This window comes from Anomaloglossus baeobatrachus, chromosome 4 (assembly GCF_048569485.1).
Source record: "Anomaloglossus baeobatrachus isolate aAnoBae1 chromosome 4, aAnoBae1.hap1, whole genome shotgun sequence".
Lineage (NCBI taxonomy): Eukaryota > Metazoa > Chordata > Amphibia > Anura > Aromobatidae > Anomaloglossus > Anomaloglossus baeobatrachus.
This window is the reverse complement of record NC_134356.1, coordinates 229,719,082-229,732,010: the sequence shown is the minus strand read 5'-3', so window position 1 is coordinate 229,732,010 and position 12,929 is coordinate 229,719,082. Positions and strand designations below refer to the sequence as shown.

General features: G+C 49.2%; 1 protein-coding gene across 1 annotated transcript in view; it reads right to left on the bottom strand.

Annotated features, from left to right (window-relative positions):
* Positions 1-12,929, bottom strand: part of STAB2 (stabilin 2) — a 273,355-nt gene that overhangs the window by 79,006 nt on the left and 181,420 nt on the right. The window contains exons 35-39 of the mRNA XM_075344716.1: positions 10,696-10,824; positions 8,677-8,733; positions 7,768-7,863; positions 7,264-7,459; positions 6,634-6,729 (exon numbers count right to left, since the gene is read on the bottom strand). Of these exons, the coding sequence (XP_075200831.1) occupies positions 6,634-6,729; positions 7,264-7,459; positions 7,768-7,863; positions 8,677-8,733; positions 10,696-10,824 (574 nt within the window). The remainder of the gene's footprint in view (positions 1-6,633; positions 6,730-7,263; positions 7,460-7,767; positions 7,864-8,676; positions 8,734-10,695; positions 10,825-12,929) is intronic.

Here is a 12,929-nt window from a genome sequence, read left to right as displayed (position 1 = left end):
GTGTAGTGTGAACTGATTTCTGAGCTGTAATATGTCTATTTAGGAATTAGTAACTGTTGTCGTCAGTGGAAAACCAATGTCAGTGTACCAGTTTGTCTTTATTTAGCTAGCAAGACTAAATGGATGCCAGAGTGAAATGATAGTTGCCAGAAAATCCATTTGATCACAGTCACGTGTAGACCTCGCTTACTTTGTGGCTCAGCCAAGATACTCAGTGAATCTTCATTACTGTGATGGTCACTGACTCATGGAAGTGAGGGAACTATTGTGGAGTGTCTTATGCAGACTCCGACATCATTCATCATGCTATTCTAAATTCGGCACCTTGTTTAGCGCATGGATGGCCATTTTACTATATCATGTCAAATGGCCAATGGCGCTAAGGGTCCAGCAGTCTGCATTTTAACACCTTACCCTAGTGTTATTCAGGAGGTAGAGAGGAGAAAGCCACTGCCAAACATCTCTGGCAGCAGCTTTCTACTGTCTTCCTTTCTAAACACATGAATATATGACTGAGCCAAATGTTCATATGTATGGGGGGGTTTAAGTGGAATCTATCACCAGCTTTCTACTGTCTGCCTTTCGAAACACATGAATATATGACTGAGCCAAATGTTCATATGTATGGGGCGGGTTAAGTGGAATCTATCACCAGCTTTCTACTGTCTTCCTTTCGAAACACATGAATATTTGACTACCCCAAATGTTCATATGTATAGGGGGGGGGTCTGTTAAAGGGAATCTATCACCAGCTTTTTGCCACCTAATCTGAAAGTAGCATAATGTAGGGGCAGAGATACGGATTCCAGCGATGTGTCACTTACTGGAATGCTTAGTATAGTTTTCATAAAAATACTGTTTAATCAGCTGTAGATCATCATTAGAGGACTACTTGGCGTGCTGCCAGGTAGTCCGGCATATTAATGAGCTCTGTAAAACTGATAGATCTGCAGAAGAGGAAACATTGATTTTATCAAAATGACAGCAAACAGTTCAGTAAGTGACACATCACTGGAATCAGGGTCTCTGTCTCTACATTATGGTGCCCTCAGATGGGGGGGGAAACCTGCTGACAGATTCCCTTTAAGAGATGACTCACAGTTGAGTAAGCAGTTGGCCGTCAGCAAGGATAGCTATCCTTAGCTACTGAGCAGTCTTATCTCCCTTCACTTTATCAAAGATTAACCATACATGTTTAAATAAGGACACAGAAGCCATATTCCCCTATCATTGGGGTGCTATTGTGACGCCCTGGACTAGCCAGGTAGTCACAGACATAACAACACACACACACACCCTTCCCTAGACAGTCACAACAGTCAAACAAAAACCATTGTTGCCTCCCTCCAGGGTCTGATGTCCACACCAGGTGGGGCGGAGCCAGATGGTTGGCCCCACCCACCAAGGAGTTTACAGGTCTGGAGGCGGGAAAAGCAGAGAGATTCAGTCTGGAGGTGAAAGTGTGAGGAGTATAAACTGCAAGTGTCTGGGTCGGAGCCCAGGCACTGACAGCAAGGTTGGCAGACGGTGGTGGCCGTCTGCAGGAGTTAGTGGATCTCTGCAAAACCGTAGGACCGGGGTCGGGCGGTGGCCCGCCGGTATCGAACCGGGGAGCGGAGTGAAGTTAAGCACACAGGCAGGGCCATCGGACCCCGACTAGGCTTGGAGCCACCGACAACGGTCAAATCCGAGTGTGACCGGAACCCCAGGGGTTTCCCAACAACCAAGACCCGACAGAAGGCAACAATCCACACCGTGAGGATATACAGCCACCGCCATAGGCTAGAGATCCAAGGGCCAGCGCCTGCAGGCAAAACGGGCTCCTTCGGTACCTATACACCGGGGAGCGGACTACCAGTGGGCAACCACAGGAGTCAGAACATTCTAACAGGTGCAGGGAAAGACAGCCACCATCACACTGTCCGGGGAGAGCACAAACACTGCAGCCGGCTGCGGAACCCGTCCATCCAGCCGTTTGGTTTACCAGAGACTCTGTCATCGACTGCCTGAGTGAGTACACCAGTGCCATCCGGCACCGCGCCGCGCTGCCCCTGCAACCTTTCATCCCAGCCATCCAGCCTCACCGTTACACCACCGGGCCCCGGGACCACCAACCCACGGAGGGGACAACATCCTAGCTGCTCCCTACCATCGCTCCCGGGATCCCCGTCACCAGCAGCGGTGGTGCCCTTTATCACCACGACCCGTGGGTGGCGTCACGAACTATCTCCCTAAACAAACCACCCCCTTTTCACTCGTGGACGAGGAGCCCTGCTCGAGTCCCCAGGTCCGGTCCACCGCTCAAGCCACTGAGCAGCAGCAGAAGCCCCGGACCCGAGCGTGGCGAGCGAATCCCCTCCGCTCGCGACAACTTGGCGTCTGCGAACAGGATAGAACCAATCTACCTATCGGTAGAAGTGCGCCTTGCAGTCCCCGCCGGCGGCGTCCGGCCGAAAAATTTGAAGTGCCGCCATCTTTGGCGTGAAGATTTCCCGCTCCAGCGTCTTCCCCGAGTAGGGAAGGCGCGAAAGTGAAGCCCCGCCCCCAAAGAGGACGTGCTAGAAAGAACCAAGGGGGGGGGCGGGTGAAGGCCTGCCTGATGTAGCTGAGGGCATAAGAAGCGGGGACGCCAGGACCGTGAAACACATCCGGTTCCTGGAAGCACCAGCGCTAACATGTCCGTCCCGTTTGGCAAGGCTGAAATTCCGGAGCCCACGCCAGCAACAACGGCGTGTGTAGAGGCCCGGACCGTGCGAATGTGCTGCCGCCTGCAGGCCCAAGTACGATTCCTAATGGAGCGGTGGGTGGCCGAAATGGAGGAAGTAGTGGCGGCCGTGCGGAGACGCGAGGTGGAGACAGTGCTGGAGGAGCGGGTAAGCGACCCACGCCCCTGTGTCCTTGAAGGATCGGTCGCTGCGGCTGAGGGGCCCGTTCTGCGCCCGTTCATCCTGCTGCCTCCCCCACCATCCGCACCGGTTGTTGCTGCCCCGCCAGTAGGCCCACTGCTCCCAACACCGGTAGTGGAGTTCAGCCCGTCCACCCCAGAGGACCAGACTGTAGGCGTTGCCAGTCAGCGACTAGCACCGCTCCCACTGCCATGGAAGATCCCGCGGGAGGTGCTCGTCCACGAAGGGAAGCCGTCGGCCCTGGAAGTGGCCGCACCCGAAACAGTCCCGGCTCCGGCAGTCTGTCCGGCTACAGAAGAGGTGGGAGCCGTGAACCGGAAGGCCCAGCAGGTGAGGCCTGCTGTCCCTAAATCCCACGCCTCAGCTGAGGCTGCGTCGGGTCGCCGCTGCAAAGCAGCATCCCAGGCCGCGACACCGCAGGACCCCCCAAAGAGGAAACCGGTAGTGGCCGGTGCGGGGGGAAGTCCAGCGGGGTCCGACCCGCGCGCAGGGGCATGCAGACGCCCCTTACTGGGAGAGAGAGCCGAACCAGCTGGGCCGTGAAATTGCCGCAAGAGAGCAGCAGAGGGCTGAAGTGCTGGCACGCGTTATAAAAGAGAAAGATCATCTCCGCAACGCCACCTTCCGGGTCTGGGGCCTGGTGTACGAAGGCCAGGTCAGGCGGTTTGACCCTCAGCGGGGATATGGCTTCGTTTCCGAACCGGGCCTGGAGGCCGACATATTAGTGGCTCTTCGGGATGCAAGCTCCCATCTGCCAACGGGTCACCCGGGTCGTGATCTGCAACCGGGCGACCTGGTGACCTACACCCGACATTGCGGGCAGAGGGGCTGGTTTGCCCTAGATGTGAAGCAGAGGGAAGGCCGCGGTGTCCAGATGCGGTCCCAGTCCCCTCCCCCACCGTGCCATCTGGATGTCGAGTTGGAGGAGGTGTATGAGGAAGGCGACCTCAAATAGTGGCAGCGGTCCTCCGTTGCAACCCAGTTGTCCCCGTTGGGACTCCCAGCACCGTGTTTCCGTTAAATGAATGAACACCAATCACCTGAGTTTATTACCTGATTATCAACCAGTTGATTATACCGGCCGTTGCCAACAAGTTGTCCCCATAGGGACTCTATGTGTTTTCACCGCCCACATGAGGAACTACTCATGAACATGGCCGAGAACTGGCAGGCCACCCACGAACTTGTGGGCTTGTAAATAGTTTGTGAGCCGTTTTCCGTGCCGCCTCCGGAGAGGCAGATTGGATGAAGGGCCCGCAGCAGAGTAGGCTGGGGCCCGGCCACCACCAGGACCGGTGGCCATCCTCCGGAGGTCAGGGGTCCCCCTGGACGTGGGGTCCCCTGAAGTGACAGCCGGGTGCGAGATACCGTACCCGTTCCCGCTTGGGTGACCTGGAACCGAGTTCCTGCTTCCGGACTGGGGAAGAGGGGTGCTGCCCGTTTCTTAGGGGCAGCATCAACGTTTAGGTTACTTGGGTGGGGAAGTGGATGACCATGAACCCGTCCGTCATTATTAAAAATGTTTTTATATGTTTGAAACGTTAAAGTGCCATGCCTCCCGTAGGGGAAGAACTACAAATATGCTTGCATTAAATGTTTTATATGTTAATTTATATTTTACAGAAAAATAAAACCGGTGATGGGCGGGCAGCCCGCGGACGGTCTGCATTTCACCAAGGGGGAATGTGACGCCCTGGACTAGCCAGGTAGTCACAGACATAACAACACACACACACCCCCTTCCCTAGACAGTCACAACAGTCAAACCAAAACCCTTGTTGCCTCCCTCCAGGGTCTGATGTCCACACCAGGTGGGGCGGAGCCAGACGGTTGGCCCCACTCACCAAGGAGTTTACAGGTCTGGAGGCGGGAAAAGCAGAGAGATTCAGTCTGGAGGTGAAAGTGTGAGGAGTAGAAACTGCAAGTGTATGGGTTGGAGCCCAGGCACTGACAGCAAGGTTGGCAGACGGTGGTGGCCGGCTGCAGGAGTTAGTGGATCTCTGCAAAACCGTAGGACCGGGGTCGGGCGGTGGCCCGCCGGTACCGAACTGGGGAGCGGAGTGAAGCTAAGCACACAGGCAGGGCCATCGGATCCCGACTAGGCTTGGAGCCGCTGACAACGGTCAAATGCAAGTGTGACCGGAACCCCAGGGGTTCCCCAACAACCAAGACCCGACAGAAGGCAACAGTCTACACCGTGAGGTTTACAGCCACCGCCATAGGCTAGAGATCCAAGGGCCAGCGCCTGCGGGCAAAACGGGCTCCTTCGGTACCTATACACCGTAGAGCGGACTACCGGTGGGCAACCACAGGAGTCAGAACATTCTAACAGGTGCAGGGAAAGACAGCCACCACCACACTGTCCGGGGAGAGCACAAACACTGCAGCCGGCTGCGGAACCCGTCCATCCAGCTGTTTGGTTTACCAGAGACTCTGTCATTGACTGCCTGAGTGAGTACACCAGTGCCATCCGGCACCGCACTGCCCCTGCAACCCTGCATCCCAGCCATCCAGCCTCCCAGTTACACCACCGAGCCCCGGGACAACCAACCCCTACCCACGGAGGGGACAACATCCTAGCTGCTCCCTACCATCGCTCCCGGGATCCCCGTCACCAGCAGAGGTGGTGCCCTTTATCACCACGACCGGTGGGTGGTGTCACGAACTATCTCCCTAAACAAACCACCCCCTTTTCACTCGTGGACGAGGAGCGCTGCTCGAGTCACCGGGTCTGGTCCACCGCTCAAGCCACCGAGCAGCAGCAGAAGCCCCGGACCTGAGCGTGGCGAGCGCGTCCCCTCCGCCCGCGACACTATTAATGCCGAAAAAATAATAAAACTATCCATGGTGGAAAACCAATTTATGCAATGATTATGTCTCCAAAACATGCCTGTACAAAGATTGAAGACCATAAGAAGAGCACTTGTTGTACTCATGTAAGTCCATGGGCCATCATTCCCCTACCACTTGTGAAAACTGTCATTCTACTGATAAATAATATAGTGCTATCTATCTGGGCAAATATCTAATATTAGAATTTTAGACATGTAAACCTAGGGACTTCCCATCAAGTATCCGACAAATTCAAATCTACTTCTGACTGTAAAGTTTAGAGTTCATACCGAATACTGGGTATCCGGGGCTCCAAACTGAACACAAATGTTTTTTTAAAAAAGTCAGTGTCAAAGTTCGGGTGCTGTATGTAGGCTACCCAGTCGATTGAGCATGAGGATGCTTGGGTACGCTCGGCAGTCGGCCCAGTGAGAGCTACTTAGGGGTAAAAACAACATTTTTGGATGCTGTGTGTAAAAAAAGAACAACTCCCTGCCCTCCCTCTCCCAGAAATGCTCTCTTTATGGCTGGCAGTATGTGGCCAAAGAGCTGAGCTGCCTAACCATTGATTTCCTTTATACTCGCTACTCAAATCAAGCCCGTTAGTTTGGCTCCCCATTGACTTATATTGGGTTGGGGGTCCAGGAGCAAGTTCAGGTCAAGTCTCAGTCCCAAAACTAACTTAACTAAAGTCCGGCTGAACCCAGTGAACCCGAACACAAAGGGTCCGCTCATCTCTACTTCTGAGTATCTCACACCTATTATTTGAGAACTAATCATATAATGGAGAATATTGACGAACCAATTTTAATGAATGACACTCTTGGTGTATATAGTGCATAGACTGCCTATCCTAAAATCCACCCTACAAAACAAGGATAAGAGCTGAACTTACCTGTGTCACATTTAACACCTCTCCAGCCAACATCACATTGACAAGTCCCATCTCCGGTGATCCCATCAATGCATTTTCCATTGGAACAAGGGCATTCTAGACACAGTAATACATCTGGTATTAGTAGATGCTTGTAAAATATTGCTATTTATGATACTGCTTTCATAACTAGTTAGCCATGTTTATTAACTCGTTTGTTAGGAATTCTTCACTAGGCATAAATAACGGTAAGTAGATACAGAGCTTGCATTATAGATATTTCTTGCACGACCTCTAAATAACATACCGTACATTCTTTTGCCACCTCATGGCTGGCTTACCGTACACCACAATTTCTTCACTAATATTCACATTGACTATGTGGAGTATTTTGATTCATTTATTAGGCTGAGTTCACATGTCCAGTAATCATCCTGCAGAAATCATGCTAAGAGGGGGAATGAGCGCAGGAACTAACACCCTTGCGACTAGTCCCTTGGCTCCGTGTAGACTTGTACGGACTTTTTTGCTTTACGTTACTGTATGTTACCAATATGAAGAATTTAATTTTAACATCCATGAAGGTTTGTTCAGTTTTTGTATTTCTTTTTGTTTTCATGAAACTCTTATGTAACTTTTTTCTGTGTGTACCTTGATCACAGCGTGGCCCATATTTCCCTTTGACGCAGGATTCACATGCGGTGCCAGAATATCCCACTTCACACTGGCATACTCCAGTGCCATTAACACCATCCATGCACACTCCATTTCCAAAACACGGATTTCCAGCTTTTCCAGGGCAGGATAAACACTGATGACCAAAGAATCCCGAGCAGCACTCTTTAGTCTGCAGAGAAAACAATGTGATGAGCAATTCCTATCATACATTCAATGCTACATGGCAATTTTTACAAGAGTAAAAATATATGAAATAAATGTCAAATATTTATAATATATACAGTTTCCCTGAAAATAAGACCTACTTTGAAAATAAGCCCTAGTAGGACTTTAGGGTTTTTTTCAGTATGCTTAAAATGTAAGCCCTGCTTCAAAAATAAGGCCTAGTTGTAGTTCCATAAGGAAGTATCCAAGCAACTAAACAAGGTAGTATACAGTCACAAAACTAGTTTCAGGACTAAAAAAAACAAAACTTACAATTATAGTTTTAACACACATGGACTGACATCCAATGAAGATGAATCTCTTCCCCAAGCTGTATTTGGTGAATATACAGGCCTTCTTTGCACTCACCTGAAAATGAAAAAAATAAATAAATAAACCTTGGTTTTAAGAGTAACTTGGTTTGAGAGCGTTTTGCAAGACAAGCAAAGCTTTTTCCAAATGTGTAACTTGGTTTAAGAGCAATGCTTTGCAAGAAGAGCAAATCCTCACAGTGCACACTTCTAGTTCTGTCCTTTTACCACGCTCTGAACCGCACTGGCGGTAAATTTCTGTACATACAGTATGTACTGTTTACTGTATACAGTATATCATTCCACAGTACAGTATACACTATACAGCATTGTCTATCAATTTGCATTTGTGGATACAGTATTGTACTTTCTTAATAACCAGTGCAGCACATTGCCTATACTGTGCCTCCGCACACCAACAATTCTATAGTAAACTAATGTGCAGTTTAATTTTTTATGTTTTTTACTGTACTGTACAGTATTTTGTATTAGTGTACTGTAATAATTGTATATGAATACAGTACATTATTTTGTATTACTGTACTATCTTTGCATAAAAACAGCAAATATTTTTGGGTTGTGGAACGAATTATCTGTGTTTTAATTATTTCCTATGGGAAAATTTGCTTTGGTTTAAGAGCAAACTCTTGCGATCAATTGTGCTCGTAATCCAAAGTTCCACTGTAATATATATATATATATATATATATATATATATATATATATATATATATATACACATACACACACACGCGTGCGCGCGCACACACACACACACACATATACATACATACATACATATAAATCATAAATTATGTGACTCATCATTATGTGTGCTGCCAGTGGGCACTGACACTTTCCGTCTCCTTACCGTGGGTTGCATATTTTTGTCACAGACGGGGGATAATGAGCAGTCTCCACATTTGCTCTACAACAAAAAGAACAGTATGATACAATGTAATAGGTGCTTATTCATTGTAGAACTTTCTAATTAACTTTCTGCTTCACTTCTTCCCCATTTTCCAGATTTCTGCCCCCTTGAGCAGTGGCACAGCTCATATTCTTGCTACAAGAAAAAAGCTTAGGGTAAATTGTGCATGAAGGGTAAAAATAAAAATAGCCCTGTTGTGTTGGGAGTTTTGGTATTTGATTTGTAAGTGTTATGATGACAATGTGGCTGTAAACTAATGTTGGCATGATATAAATGTATCTAGTGTTATTAGTGCCAGGACCAGGCAGTCATTACGGGGTGACAATGAGCAAGTCCAGCTGTTTGCATAATTCCGTCCCTTAAGATTAAAGGCGTCTTTCAATAGCTCATCTGTTAACTACAATGTAAAATATGTAAACATCAGCTCCGTTCTCACTACTGGGGGGACGGATAGACAAAAGCTGTTTCTGGTTTATATCATCCAGCTGAAGCATAGAGTATGTAATAAATACTTATTATTATATAAATATTAGCAGGCTCCTTGCATTAATATCATTCAAAGATGATGACTATTGAGTCTCTTCATCACTGGTTTAAAACTGATGGTGGGAAATTCAGGTACGAGAGTGACCGGTCTAGTTTGCTTCAATACAATATTGATGCTTTTTATTTTTAATATTTTTTGGATTTAAAGGGGTTGACCACTACTCTGACAATCAGTATGTTTGCAACTGGTAAAATAACAACACTTATACTTACCTCGTAACTTGCTCTCCTGGGGCTCACATGACACTGTAACATCATGCAAGTCCTGCAGCAAATCAGCATTTGCTTCACTCTCCCCGCCTTCAGATGAATCGAACATCATGAGTAAGTCCAGGCTATGGCTGGTCGCTCCCTTCCTCTTGATGTTTGATGCGTCCGAAGGCGGGGAGAGTGAAGCAAATGCTGATTGGGAGCAGGACTTACATGCTATAACAATGTCACGCGAGCCACAGGAGTGCCGACACCAGCGCTGGCACCGGAGGTGAGTATAATGTGGGGTTATTTTACCAAGGGGAAAAAAATGCTTATTAAATTCTGTCCAATAACCCCTTTAAGAAGTCACAAATAATGAATTAGCGGAAAGCATCTGGAAACCACAAACCCTGCTTGCAGTAATGACTATACAAGCGAACAAACCTAAAACAGACTTTGGAAAAGGCACAAATTAAAAGAAAAAAGGATAAAAAATATCAAAAACAAAACAAAAAAGGCGCAAATGAAATAATGAATGAGGCCCATAGTGCATTCTTAAGCCCGCTTTACACACTACGACATCGCTAAAGCGATCTCGTTGGGGTCACGTATTTTGTGACGCACATCCGGCCGCGTTAGCAATGTCGTTGTGTGTGACACCTATGAGCGATTTTGAATCGTCGCAAAAACGTTCAAAATCGCCAATCGGTGACATGCCCCCCTATTCTCAATTATCGTTGCTGCTGCAGGTACGATATTGTTCGTCATTCCTGCGGCAGCACATGTCGCTATGTGTGACACTGTAGGAACGAGGAACCTCACCTTACATGCGGCCGCCAGCAATGAGGAAGGAAGGAGGTGGGCGGGGTGTTACGTCCCGCTCAACTCTGCCCCTCCTTTGCTATTGGGCAGTGACGCTGCTGTGACGTCGCTGTGACACTGAACGAACTGCTCCCTTAGAAAGGAGGCGGTTTGCCGGTCACAGTGACGTTGCAGAGCAGGTATGTGCGTGTGATGCTGCCGTAGCGATAATGTTAGCTACGGCAGCGATCACCACATATCAGCCGTACAACGGGGGCGGGTGCTATCGCGCTCAACATTGCCAGCAAATGCTAGCAATGTCGTAGCGTGTAAAGCGGCCTTTAGACTACACATGAAGCAGACCAGTTTCCTAAAGCTAGCCCCACACCCCATAACAAGAGCTTTACAAGTCACCATTACCAGGGAAACAATAGTATCATTGATGTCACATCTGTTCTTCTGAATTTCCAAGACTTTCCCTAAGCCATGGATGACTCCTTTGTCAGTTGCTGCGTTGGTGTAGTTTACCGATGCATCATTAACATAGAGCTGGAGGAGGAAAGAAAGGTTAAATATTATATGACGTTTGTACAATTTAGTTACAACAAGATCAAACCCCGACATATGCATTAGATAAAAATATATAATGTGTGTGAGGGACTCCCAGAGAGAAAAGAATCGGGCAGATTGAATTGAAACATCTGATCTGCTCTCCCTGGATATGGCTGACGCTGACTTTCTTTCCTCTCTCCATACAGAACACGTAAAGACTTGGCCGAGCTGAGTGCTCATATGTATGGGGGAGTCGGGAGAGAGAGCTGACAGCTGAATAAGCGTTAACTGAATGTTACCATGTATTGCTTATATTAACTCTAATATATACTGTAAAGCTGAGTGTGTATGTATGACCAATAAGGTAATCCGCACCGTCGCATTTAGAATCACAAAATTTTGCACAGCCAACTCATTTAACTCAGTGAACGTCATTGACTATGTTTTGAGGGGAAATTTTAACCCCGCTTTTTACAGTTGTTCAACAAAAAACACTTACTTACTATTTGGATGTGTAAGGTAATATATTGGCTGTTTTGACATCCTGGATATTTATTAGGTGCCCTAATTACAGTTCTGTTTCTTTATTGCTACAAGTCATTAATAGGAGCTCTGATTGGCTGCTATATGCAAAAAAGGACAGTCTTAGTATAAGACAGCTTATGTGTCAGTTAATATGATTTCGGTAGTGAGTGCGAGAGTATGAAAATGAGAGAGTGTGAAAGTGGGATAGAGGGAGAGTGTGAGAGTGGCAGAGTGTGAGAGTGGCAGAGTGTGAGAGTGGCAGAGTGTGAGAGTGTCAGAGTGTGAGAGTGGCAGAGTGTGAGAGAGGGAGAGTGTAAGAGTGGCAGTGTGAGAGAGGGAGAGTGTGAGAGTGGGAGAATGGGAGAGAGGGGGAGTGGGAGAGTGTGAGAGAGGGCGAGTGGGAGTGTGTGAGAGTGTGAGAGAGGGAGAGTGTGAGAGAGGGAGAGTGTGAGAGAGGGAGAGTGTAAGAGTGTGAGAGTGTGAGAGTGGTAGAGTGTAATGTGGCGCCCTGGACTAGCCAGGTCGTCACAGGTACTACAACACAACACCCCACACCCCGTGATAGGCACATCAGTCAGACACAAATCCTTGTTGCCTCCCTCCAGGGGCTGATGTCCACACCAGGTGGGGTGGAGCCAGGCGGTTGACCCCACCCACTGAGGAGTTCACAGTCCTGGAGGCGGGAAAGGAAGTCAGATCAGTTTAGGGAAGTGAAAGAGTAAGGAGTAAAGTGGTAGTAGAGGAGCAAACTGACTGTGTCTGGGTACGTGGCCCGGGCACCAAGAGCAAGGTTGGCAGACGGTGGTGGCTGTCTGCCGGAGAGGCAGATCGATGCGGAACCGTAGGACCGGGGACGGGCGGTGACCCACCGGTACCGAACCGGGGAGTGAAGAGAAGCCATTACTAACCGGCAGGGCCTGCGGACCCCGACCAGGCTTGGAGTCGCCGTTAAACAGGTCAAATCCGTTAGTGACCGGAACCCCAGGGGTTTCCAAACAGCCAAGACCCGATTGAAGGCAACCGTCTGGGAGAAACCACAGCAGCCAGCTGCGGGACCCGTCCATCCAGCCGTTTGTTTTACCAGAGACTCTGCATCTGTTCTTGGCTGAGTGAGTACCACCATCCGGCACCGCGCTGCCCCCGCGACCCTACACCTCACCAACCGTACCTCCCCGCCTCACCTAACCAGGCCCCGGGACAACCAACCCCTACCCACGGAGGGGGAAACAACATCCCAGCTGCTCCCTGCCATCGCTCCCGGGATCCCCGTCACCAGCAGCTGTGGTGCCCCAACCTCACCACAAACCGTGGGTGGCGTCACGGACCAAATCCCCAAACCAAACTACCCCCTTTCACTCACGGGCGAGGAGCGCCGCTCGAGTCCCCGGATCCGGCCCACCGCTCGAGCCACCGAGCAGCAGCAGCGCCGGACCCGCCCGCGACAGTAAGAGTGGCAGTGTGAGAGAGGGAGAGTGTGAAAGAGGGAGAGTGTAAGAGTGGCAGTGTGAGAGAGGGAGAGTGTGAGAGAGGGAGAGTGTGAGAGTGGCAGAGTGTAAGAGTGGCAGTGTGAGAGAGGG